Here is a 12628-nt window from a genome sequence, read left to right on the forward strand (position 1 = left end):
ACATCTCTCTTCTCCCTCCCTCCATCCCCCCTCTCTCTCTCTGCTAGGCTCTGGTGACTATGACTCCAGACCAGAGAAGAGAGTCCATCAACCTGTCCCAGCTGGCCCTGACTGAGAGTGAGGACAAGGTCAAGCCCTACACCCTAGAGGAGTTCTCCTACGATTACTTCAGGTAGCCACACACACACAAACACACACTCACTCACACACGCACACATACACACACACACACTCTGCTCCACTCATCCCTCTCTGTTCCCTTCATCCATCTTTCCCCACTCCCTTCTTCCTCTCCACCCCCCACCCCCTCCCCCATCCAGACCCCCTCCTAAGAGCACTCTGAGCAGGGTAATGATCACTAAGGGCCGCGGGAAGGAGCGTCTGTGGTGCTGCACCAGGGAGCCCCTCAAACAGCCCCTACTGAAGAAGGTGCTGGCCCATGAGGAGCTCTCCCAGGAGGCCCAACTGGCCTTCATCGATATCCTTACTGCCCTGAAGCCATTGTGTATAAATTGCCTTTTCACGCTTCATGTCCAAATCATCTTAAAGCAACTATATTTTTAAAATGAAATGCGAAATCTGCTAAAATCAGGGATATTAACTTGCATAGATTTTTGGACAAAAATGCTAAACAGTTAGCATTTGGAGACAGTGGCCAGGTAAACTAAACCAAAGCATGGATTGCTGTCTTACTTTGCCCATAGACTGCTTACTGGTAAGGATCAATTGTGTAATTTCTGTAATTTGGGTAAACTATCCCTTTAAATGTGATGCAAACTTCAACATGTCATATCTAGTATAATGTTTATTATGTAGTACTGCATCATAGTATTATGTCTGTGTTTAGCATGCGTAGTCTTGTGGTCTGGTCATGGTCCTTGACCGCTCCCGTGCACCCTTGTTGAAGTATATGGGTGACTACCCGTCCAAGCGAGCGCGTTTGGTCAACGAGCTGACCGACCAGATCTTTGAGGGAGCGCTGAAGGCAGAGCCACTCAAAGACGAGATCTACTGTCAGATCCTCAAACAGCTCACTGAGAACCACATCAAGTATGTCTGAGACTGCAGTCACCAAACACGTACTCTCTCAGGGAAGTTGTGGTCATATGGGGATTGACCATGTTGTGCTGTGTGTTTGCGATTGTGTGTGCCTGCCTGCGTGCCTTCGCGCATATGTACGTGTGTGTGCGTGTGTGTGTGTGTGTGTGTGTGTGTGTGTGTGTGTGTGTGTGTGTAGGTACAGCGAGGAGAAGGGCTGGGAACTGCTGTGGCTGTGTACAGGTCTGTTCCCCCCCAGTAACATTCTGCTACCCCACATCCAGAAGTTCCTCCAGGCTAAGAAGCATCACCCCCTCGCCCCTGATTGCATGCAGAGACTCCAGAAGGCATTACGGTAGGATAACCCACTTGTACAGTGTATTTACTTTGTGTTCCAACATTACACACATTACGGGTTTAACCATTTGGGCAAAAGTATTTTTACAATTTCTTAAGAGTTTCTCAGCCATGTAAACAGAGAAGAAAAATGCTGACATATTTAGGCAATAGGGCCGAATTCTCATTTGAGATCCAATTTCTTAGAGTTTCTCAGCCATGTAAACAGAGAAGAAAAATGCTGACATATTTAGGCAATAGGGCCGAATCCTCATTTGAGATCCATGCCAGATTTAGGCAAACATTTGAGTTACGTGTGTGGATTCGGCTCCTAACTAGAGATCCACTCAAGATCCATGCCTCCTTACTCATATTCCATCCTTTGTCTATCTCTTGTCTTCCCCTGAGTGAACTAACAGTCCAACAGTAATTGTAGCATGATGTACTACAGTACCCATAATGTTCTGTACCCATAATGCTCTCTCCTCACCAATACAGTAATGGATCCAGGAAGTACCCGCCTCACCTGGTGGAGGTGGAGGCCATCCAGCACAAGACCACGCAGATCTTTCACAAAGTGTACTTCCCCGATGACACAGACGAGGTGAGAGGTCGTTACAAAGTAGCAATGGCACGTTGAGGCCCAAAATGTGGAGTCAACGTTGAGACAACGTTGTGTGTTTGCTGGGTCACAGGGACAAAAACAGCACACACGCTGACTTATTGAAACCTCAAATCAAATCAAATCAAATTTTATTGGTCACATGCGCCGAATACAACAAGTGCAGACATTACAGTGAAATGCTTACTTACAGCCCTTAACCAACAGTGCGTTTATTTTAAACAAAAAAAGTAAGAATAAAACAACAACAAAAAAAAAAAAAAAAAAAAAAAGTGTTGAGAAAAACAAAGAGCAGAAGTAAAATAAAGTGACAGTAGGGGAGGCTATATATACAGGGGGGTAACGGTGCAGAGTCAATGTGGGGGCACCGGCTAGTTGAGGTAGTTGAGGTAATATGTACATGTGGGTAGAGTTAAAGTGACTATGCATAAATACTTAACAGAGTAGCAGCAGCGTAAAAAGGATGGGGTGGGGGGCAGTGCAAATAGTCCGGGTAGCCATGATTAGCTGTTCAGGAGTCTTATGGCTTGTGGGTAGAAGCTGTTGAGAAGTCTTTTGGACCTAGACTTGGCACTCCGGTACCGCTTGCCGTGCGGTAGCAGAGAGAACAGTCTATGACTAGGGTGGCTGGAGTCTTTGACAATTTTGAGGGCCTTCCTCTGACACCGCCTGGTATAGAGGTCTTGGATGGCAGGGAGCTTTGCCACAGTGATGTACTGGGCCGTACGCACTACCCTCTGTAGTGCCTTGCGGTCAGAGGCCAAGCAGTTGCCATACCAGGCGGTGATGCAACCAGTCAGGATGCTCTCGATGGTGCAGCTGTAGAATTTTTTGAGGATCTGAGGACCCATGCCAAATCTTTTTAGTCTCCTGAGGGGGAATAGGCTTTGTCGTGCCCTCTTCACGACTGTCTTGGTGTGCTTGGACCATGATAGTTCGTTGGTGATGTGGACACCAAGGAACTTGAAGCTCTCAACCTGTTCCACTACAGCCCCGTCGATGAGAATGGGGGCGTGCTCAGTCCTCTTTTTTTTCCTGTAGTCCACAATCATCTCCTTTGTCTTGGTCACGTTGAGGGAGAGGTTGTTGTCCTGGCACCACACGGCCAGATCTCTGACCTCCTCCCCTATAGGCTGTCTCATCGTTGTCGGTGATCAGGCCTACCACTGTTGTGTCGTCGGCAAACTTAATGATGGTGTTGGAGTCGTGCCTGGCCATGCAGTCATGGGTGAACAGAGAGTACAGGAGGGGACTGAGCACGCACCCCTGAGGGGCCCCGTGTTGAGGATCAGTGTGGCAGATGTGTTGTTACCTACCCTTACCACCTGGGGGCGGCCCGTCAGGAAGTCCAGGATCCAGTTGCAGAGGGAGGTGTTTAGTCCCAGGATCCTTAGCTTAGTGATGAGCTTAGAGGGCACTATGGTGTTGAATGCTGAGCTGTAGTCAATGAATAGCATTCTCACGTAGGTGTTCCTCTTGTCCAGGTGGGAAAGGGCAGTGTGGAGTGCGATAGAGATTGCATCATCTGTGGATCTGTTGGGGCGGTATGCAAATTGGAGTGGGTCTAGGGTTTCTGGGATTATGCTGTTGATGTGAGCCATGACCAGTCTTTCAAAGCACTTCATGGCTACAGACGTCAGTGCCACGGGTCGGTAGTCATTTAGGCAGGTTATCTTAGAGTTCTTGGGCACGGGGACTATGGTGGTCTGCTTGAAACATGTTGGTATTACAGACTCGGTCAGGGACATGTTGAAAATGTCAGTGAAGACACTTGCCAGTTGGTCAGCACATGCTCGGAGTACACGCCCTGGTAATCCGTCTGGCCCAGCGGCCTTGTGAATGTTGACTTGCTTAAAAGTCTTACTCACATCGGCTACGGAGAGCGTGATCACATAGTCGTCCGGAACAGCTGGTGCTCTCATGCATGCTTCAGTGTTGCTTGCCTCGAAGCGAGCATAGAAGTGGTTTAGCTCGTCTGGTAGGCTTGTGTCACTGGGCAGCTCGCGGCTGTGCTTCCCTTTGTAGTCTGTAATAGTTTTCAAGCCCTGCCACATCCGACGAGCGTCAGAGCCAGTGTAGTATGATTCAATCTTAGACCTGTATTGACTCTTTGCCTGTTTGATGGTTCGTCGGAGGTCATAGCGGGATTTCTTATAAGCTTCCGGGTTAGAGTCCCGTTCCTTGAAAGCGGCAGCTCTACCCTTTAGCTCAGTGCGGATGTTGCCTGTAATCCATGGCTTCTGGTTGGGGTATGTACGTACGGTCACTGTGGGGACGACATCATCGATGCACTTATTGATGAAGCCAGTGACTGATGTGGTGTACTCCTCAATGCTGTCTGAAGAATCCCGGAACATGTTCCAGTCTGTGCTAGCAAAACAGTCCTGTAGCTTGGCATCTGCGTCATCTGACCACTTTTTTATTAACCGAATCACTGGTGCTTCCTGCTTCAGTTTTTGCTTATAAGCAGGAATCAGGAGGATAGAGTTATGGTCAGATTTGCCAAATGGAGGGCGAGGGAGAGCTTTGTATGCGTCTCTGTGTGTGGAGTAAAGGTGGTCTAGAGTTTTTTTCCTCTGGTTGCACATTTGACATGCTGGTAGAAATTAGGTAGAACGGATTTAAGTTTCCCTGCATTAAAGTCCCCGGCCACTAGGAGCGCTGCATCTGGATGAGCGTTTTCCTGTTGATTAATGGCCTTGTACAACTCATTCAGTGCAATCTTAATGCCAGCATTGGTTTGTGGTGGTAAATAGACAGCTATGAAAAATATAGCTGAAAACTCTCTTGGTAAATAGTGTGGTCTACAGCTTATCATAAGATACTCTACCTCTGGAACATTTTGTGTGGTCATTTTTATAGCAAATTGTGTAAATGTGAATTTTTTTCCCCCACAGGCTTTCGAGGTGGAGTCGAGTACCAAGGCCAAAGATTTCTGTCTGAACATCTCAGGCAGACTACTCCTCAAGTCCTCAGAGGGCTTCAGCCTGTTTGTCAAGATCACTGACAAGGTACACTACTAGGATATGGTTGCAATCAGGTCATTAGGACGTGCTTTGTGACATCATGGTCAGGTTGTATACTGGTTGTAAAAGGATGTATTTTAAACATGACGTATTTAACTGGTTGTAATCTGCTTATATGACCAGATAACAACCAAAATATGACCTATTTCCCTGACTTTTTTATGACTTCATGAAAAAATACTTCACCTGGTTGTAATCCGATCGTATCTGGTTGTATGATGTCTTTGAGAACAGTCATATTTTACACACAAATAGAGGTAACCATTAGCAATCATTTCTGATAAAAAAAACACAAATGTTAAAAATTGGTTGATATACAGATGTACGATCTTAATTTCAGCCAATTTGCTACAGCAGAAAAATAATCCTGCAGCAACAGGAAATGTACATTATTATGTCTGAAGTCTGACATTTCAAAGTGGAAATTACAAACTTCAGAAGCCTTTTTAAACCTCATACACTACAGGAAAGTTTTGCAGGACAGCATTTTGCAGCATTGAAGGAAAGTTCTGCAATAGGGAGATCCAATTAATATGTAGCGTTTTGGAACTAAACTCTTCATATATATATTTTAATAAAATTGAATTGAATAATATTTATCCAAATAATATATAATATATTGCAGTGTGAGATGCATATCTTAATAGTTTAAAGATACCTCTCTACTCTATCCCTCCTCCTCTATAACTCCTACACTAGGAATTTACACCAATTTATGTTCTTTTAGTAAGATTTCACTACTGTCACAGAATATAATCTGAATGTGAGGATGATTCAACTGATTCTAGATTACAGTGCATTCGGAAAGTATTTAGACCCCTTGACTTTTTCAAAAAATTTCTACGTAACAGCCTTATTCTAAAATCGATTAAATTGTTTTTTTTCCGCATCAATCTACACACAATACCCCATAATGACAAAGTAAAAACAGGTTTTTAGAAATTCTTTGCAAACGTATAAAGAAATAAAACTGAAATATCACACTTACATAAGTATTCAGACCCTTTGCTATGAGACTCAAAATTGAGCTCAGGTCCATCCTGTTTCCATTGATCATCCTTGAGATGTTTCTACAACTTGATTGGAGTCCACCTGTGGTAAATTCAATTGATTGGACATGATTTGGAAAGGCACACACCTGTCTATATACAGTGGGGGGGAAAAGTATTTAGTCAGCCACCAATTGTGCAAGTTCTCCCACTTAAAAAGATGAGAGAGGCCTGTAATTTTCATCATAGGTACACGTCAACTATGACAGACAAAATGAGAAAAGAAATCCAGAGAATCACATTGTAGGATTTTTTATGAATTTATTTGCAAATTATGGTGGAAAATAAGTATTTGGTCAATAACAAAAGTTTCTCAATACTTTGTTATATACCCTTTGTTGGCAATGACACAGGTCAAACGTTTTCTGTAAGTCTTCACAAGGTTTTCACACACTGTTGCTGGTATTTTGGCCCATTCCTCCATGCAGATCTCCTCTAGAGCAGTGATGTTTTGGGGCTGTCGCTGGGCAACACAGACTTTCAACCCCCTCCAAAGATTTTCTATGGGGTTGAGATCTGGAGACTGGCTAGGCCACACCAGGACCTTGAAATGCTTCTTACGAAGCCACTCCTTCGTTGCCCGGGCGGTGTGTTTGGGATCATTGTCATGCTGAAAGACCCAGCCACGTTTCATCTTCAATGCCCTTGCTGATGGAAGGAGGTTTTCACTCAAAATCTCACGATACATGGCCCCATTCATTCTTTCCTTTACACGGATCAGTCGTCCTGGTCCCTTTGCAGAAAAACAGCCCCAAAGCATGATGTTTCCACCCCCATGCTTCACAGTAGGTATGGTGTTATTTTGATGCATTCTTTGTCCTCCAAACACGACGAGTTGAGTTTTTACCAAAAAGTTCTATTTTGGTTTCATCTGACCATATGACATTCTCCCAATCCTCTTCTGGATCATCCAAATGCACTCTAGAAAACTTCAGACGGGCCTGGACATGTACTGGCTTAAGCAGGGGGACACTGCAGGATTTGAGTCCCTGGCGGCGTAGTGTGTTACTGATGGTAGGCTTTGTTACTTTGGTCCCAGCTCTCTGCAGGTCATTCACTAGGTCCCCCGTGTGGTTCTGGGATTTTTGCTCACCGTTCTTGTGATCATTTTGACCCCACGGGGTGAGATCTTGCGTGGAGCCCCAGATCGAGGGAGATTATCAGTGGTCTTGTATGTCTTCCATTTCCTAATAATTGCTCCCACAGTTGATTTCTTCAAACCAAGCTGCTTACCTATTGCAGATTCAGTCTTCCCAGCCTGGTGCAGGTCTACAATTTTGTTTCTGGTGTCCTTTGACAGCTCTTTGGTCTTGGCCATAGTGGAGTTTGGAGTGTGACTGTTTGAGGTTGTGGACAGGTGTCTTTTATACTGATAACAAGTTCAAACAGGTGCCATTAATACAGGTAACGCAGTGGAGGACAGAGGAGCCTATTAAAGAAGAAGTTACAGGTCTGTGAGAGCCAGAAATCTTGCTTGTTTGTAGGTGACCAAATACTTATTTTCCACCATAATTTGCAAATAAATTCATTACAAATCCTACAATGTGATTTTCTGGATTTTTTTTCTCAATTTGTCTGTCATAGTTGACGTGTACCTATGATGAAAATTACAGGCCTCTCTCATCTTTTTAAGTGGGAGAACTTGCACAATTGGTGGCTGACTAAATACTTTTTTCCCCCATTGTAAGGCCCCACAGTTGACAGTGCATGTCAGAGCAAAAACCAAGCCACGAGGTCGAATAAATTGTCCGTAGAGCTCCGAGACAGAATTGTGTCGAGGCACAGATCTGGGGAAGGGTACCAAAAAACTTGCTGCAGCATTGAAGGTCCCCAAGAACACAGTGGCCTTCATCATTCTTAAATGGAAGAAGTTTGGAACCACCAAGACTCTTCCTAGAGCTCGCCGCCCGGCCAAACTGAGCAATCGGGGGAGAAGGGCCTTGGTCAGAGAGGTGACTAAGAACCCGATGGTCACTCTGACAGAGCTCCAGAGTTCCTCTGTGGAGATGGGAGAACCTTCCAGAAGGACAGCCATCTCTGCAGCACTCCACCAATCAGGCCTTTATGGTAGAGTGGCCAGACGGAAGCCACTCCTCAGTAAAAGGCACATGACAGGTCGCTTGGAGTTTGCCAAAAGCACCTAAAGGACTCTAAGACCATGAGAAACAAGATTCTCTGGTCTGATGAAACCAAGATTTAACTATTTGGCCTGAATGCCAAGCGTCACTTCTGGATGAAACCTGACAAAATCATGCTGTGGGGATGTTTTTCAGCGGCAGGAACTGGGAGACTAGTCAGGATCGAGGGAAAGATGAACGGAGCAAAGTACAGAGAGATCCTTGTTGAAAACCTGCTCCAGAGCACTCAGGACCTGGGGCAAAGGTTCACCTTCCAACAGGACAACGACCCTAAGCACACAGCCAAGACAACGCAGGAGTGGCTTCGGGACAAGTCTCTGAATGTCCTTGAGTGGCCCAGCCAGAGCCCGGACTTGAACCCAATCGAACATCTCTGGAGAGACCTGAAAATAGCTGTGCAGCGACGTTCCCCATCCAACCTGACAGAGCTTGAGAGGATCTGCAGAGAAGAATGGGAAAAACTCCTCAAATACAGGTGTGCCAAGCTTGTAGCATCATACCCAAGAAGATTCGAGGCTGTAATCGCTGGCAAAGGTGCTTCAACAAAGTACAGAGTAAAGGGTCTGAATACTTATGTAAATGTGATATTTCAGTGTTTTATTTTGAATACATTTGCAACTATTTCTAAAAATCGGTTTTTGCTTTGTCATTATGGGGTATTGTGTGTAGATTGATGAGGGGGAAAAAACAATTTAATCCATTTTAGAATAAGGCTGTAACATAACAAAATGTGGAAAAAGTCAAGGGGTCTGAATACTTTCCGAATGCACTGTAACTGTATTGATATTTGTGTTTGACCTTTGCTGGTTGTTTCCAGGTCATCAGTGTGCCTGAGGGGGATTTCTTCTTTGACTTTGTGAGGCATCTGACCGACTGGATCAAAAAAGCCAGACCCGCAAAGGACGGTAAAGACATTTGTTGACTGTAGAGGGCCCTAGATTCAGTAGAAAGGTTACCGATAGTTAAGGAAAATCCAAGATGAGATCTCTTCTTTATCACCTTTAATTCTCCAAGACAAAGATTAGCTTTATTCAACACTGAAAGAATATTGCGTATTTTCTCATACTTCTCTTCTCAAATTTTGCTCCAGAGAAACAACCATATATAATCTCATATCTTTCTCACTCTGATCAAAATATGAGTTTTATAAAGTCTTTAAAATTGAAAGAATTGAATAAACCACCTTAATCCAAAATGACCCCAGTCGGTAGTTTGAGGGTTAAATAAGTCTCTTTTCAACTTTCCTGTAGGCATCCAACATTTGTTTGGTAAGAAAGAAAGAAAGGATTTATTGATGACCCAACTTTCAGCACCTAGTGTAGCCTTCAGGATTGGGGCACATAAATATTTGATCAAACATGGTGTTTCATGTTATAGATCCGTCAACATGTTGTGGTTAATGCTAGGTGAAGGTTAAGTTTGGGTTGGGGAACTTGCCATCTATGTTGATGTATTAATATGAGAAGTATGTCCTGAATCTCTATGTATCGTCCGTCTGCAGGTGTAGTGCCTTCACTGACCTATCAGGTGTTCTTCATGAAAAAATTGTGGACCAATACCATGCCAGGGAAAGACTCCATGGCTGACTACATCTTTCACTACTACCAGGTGTGTGTGTGTGCGTGCGTGCGTGTGTGTTTGCATGTGTGCTTATGTTCGTGCGTGTACGCTTGTGTGTGTGTGTACGCTCATGTGTGTTTGAGGAGGGTATTGACCCTCCTCACTGCTCTTTCTTCAGGAGCTTCCCAAGTATCTCCGTGGTTACCACCAGTGTTCCCGGGAAGAGGTTTTCCAGCTGGGAGCGCTGATCTACAGGGTGAAGTTTGAGGAGGACAAATCCCAGTTTCCCAACATTCCCAAGATGTTGAAGGAGCTGATCCCTCAGGACCAGATCAGACACCTCTCGCCTGACGACTGGAAACGGGTGAGTCGGAAAATTGGAATTAGTTTAGTTTATCTGGACTGTGTGACCTGACCGAGGAAAACTCTAGGAGTGCTGATCTAGGATTAGTTTAGTTTATCTGGACTGTGTGACCTGACCGAGGAAAACTCTAGGAGTGCTGATCTAGGATTAGTTTAGTTTATCTGGACTGTGTGACCTGACCGAGGAAAACTCTAGGAGTGCTGATCTAGGATCAGTTTAGCCTTTTAGATCATAAAGAATAAGAGCAGGAACCTGAATCTAGATTCAATTATGGGCTATGGTCCTAGTTATTTTGTCATCGCAAGTCTATAAACAACATGCTAATTAAATTGGCTGAGCAAGGTTTTTGTACTAACGTAGCAGAGGTATAGTGCCTTCAGAAAGTATTCACACCCCTTGACTTTTTCCACATTTTGTTGTTACAGCCTGAATTAAAAATTGATTAAATGTAGATTTAGTGTCACTGGCCTACACACAATACCAACATAATGTAAAAGTGTAATTATGTTTTTAGAAAAAACATCTAATTAGTTAAAAATGAAAAGCTGAAATGTCTTGAGTCAATAAGTATTCAACCCCTTTGTTATGGCAGGCCTAAATAAGTTCAGAAGTAAACATTTGCTTAACAAGTCACATAATAAATTGCATGAACTCTGTGTGCAATAATAGTGTTTAACATGATTTTTGAATGACTACCTAATCTCTGTACCCCACACATACAATTATATGTAAGGTCCCTCAGTCGAGCAGTGAATTTCAAACAGATTCAACCACAAAGACCAGGTAGGTTTTCCAATGCCTCGCAAAGAAGGGCACATATTGGTAGATGGGTAAAAAATTTAATAAAAGACATTGGAAATCCCTTTGAGCATGGTGAAGTTATTAATTACACTTTGGATGGTGTATCAATACACCCAGTCACTACAAAGATACAGGCGTCCTTCCTAACTCAGTTGCTGGAGAGGAAGAAACCGCGTAGTGATTTCACCATGAGGCCAATGGTGATTTTAAAACAGTTACAGAGTTTAATGGCTGTGATAGGAGAAAACTGAGGATGGATCAATAACATTGTAGTTACTCCGCAATACTAACCTAAATGACAGATTGAAAAGGAGGAAGCCTGTTATGGGTATGCTTGTCAATCGGCAAGGAATAGGGAGTTTTTTAGGATAAAAAGAAACGGAATATAGCTAAGCACAGGCAAAATCCTAGAGGAAAATCTGGTTCAGTATGCTTTCCAACAGACACTGGGAGACAAATTCACCTTTCAGCAGGAAAATAACCTAAATAACCCAAAACACAAGGCCAAATATACACTGAAGACGACATTGAATGTTCCTGAGTGGCTAGTTACAGTTTTGACTTAAATCGGCTTGAAAATCTATGGCAAGACTTGAAAATGGCTGTCTAGCAATGATCACCAAGAACTTAACAGAACTTGAAGAATTTTAAAAAGCATAATGTGCAAATATTGTACAATCCAGGTGTACAAAGCTCTTAGAGTCTTACCCAGAAAGACTCACAGCTGTAATTGCTGCCAAAGATGTATCGACTCATTTTTCAATAAATTAGCAAAAATGTCTAAAAGCATTGTTTTCATTATATGGGGTATTGTGTGTAGATGGGTGAGAAATGTAATCCATTTTGAATTCAGGCTGTAACACAACAAAATGTGAAATAAGTCATGAGGTATGAATACTTTCCGATGGCACTGTAGTTCAGAGAACCACGCTTGCGTGATGAGTAACCTTGCCTGAGACCTGAAGACTTGCGTTAGCTCCCAGAGCGAATGTCTAGGCTTTAGCTCAGTGGGCTAACACAGGCTTGTAGCATATACAGTGAGGAAAAAAAGTATTTAGTCAGCCACCAATTGTGCAAGTTCTCCCACTTAAAAAGATGAGAGAGGCCTGTAATTTTCATCATAGGTACACGTCACCTATGACAGACAAAATAAGAAAAAAAAATCCAGAAAATCACATTGTAGGATTTTTAATGAATTTATTTGCAAATTATGGTGGAAAATAAGTATTTGGTCAATAACAAAAGTTTCTCAATACTTTGTTATATACCCTTTGTTGGCAATGACACAGGTCAAACGTTTTCTGTAAGTCTTCACAAGGTTTTCACACACTGTTGCTGGTATTTTGGCCCATTCCTCCATGCAGATCTCCTCTAGAGCAGTGATGTTTTGGGGCTGTCGCTGGGCAACACGGACTTTCAACTCCCCTCCAAAGATTTTCTATGGGGGTTGAGATCTGGAGACTGGCTAGGCCACTCCAGGACCTTGAAATGCTTCTACGAAGCCACTCCTTCATTGCCCGGGCGGTGTGTTTGGGATCATTGTCATGCTGAAAGACCCAGCCACGTTTCATCTTCAATGCCCTTGCTGATGGAAGGAGGTTTTCACTCAAAATCTCATGATACCTGGCCCCATTCATTCTTTCCTTTACACGGATCAGTCGTCCTGGTCCCTTTGCAGAAAAACAGCCCCAAAG

General features: G+C 43.6%; 1 protein-coding gene across 1 annotated transcript in view; it reads left to right on the forward strand.

Moving 5' to 3' along the window:
• LOC123492152 (unconventional myosin-VIIa-like) overlaps positions 1-12628 on the forward strand; it is a 76019-nt gene that overhangs the window by 58834 nt on the left and 4557 nt on the right. Inside the window, exons 38-46 of the mRNA XM_045224174.1 lie at positions 48-172; positions 321-478; positions 897-1050; positions 1238-1393; positions 1873-1978; positions 4894-5007; positions 9027-9114; positions 9711-9817; positions 9948-10133. Of these exons, the coding sequence (XP_045080109.1) occupies positions 48-172; positions 321-478; positions 897-1050; positions 1238-1393; positions 1873-1978; positions 4894-5007; positions 9027-9114; positions 9711-9817; positions 9948-10133 (1194 nt within the window). The remainder of the gene's footprint in view (positions 1-47; positions 173-320; positions 479-896; positions 1051-1237; positions 1394-1872; positions 1979-4893; positions 5008-9026; positions 9115-9710; positions 9818-9947; positions 10134-12628) is intronic.

This window comes from Coregonus clupeaformis, chromosome 13, assembly GCF_020615455.1.
Source record: "Coregonus clupeaformis isolate EN_2021a chromosome 13, ASM2061545v1, whole genome shotgun sequence".
Taxonomy (NCBI): domain Eukaryota; kingdom Metazoa; phylum Chordata; class Actinopteri; order Salmoniformes; family Salmonidae; genus Coregonus; species Coregonus clupeaformis.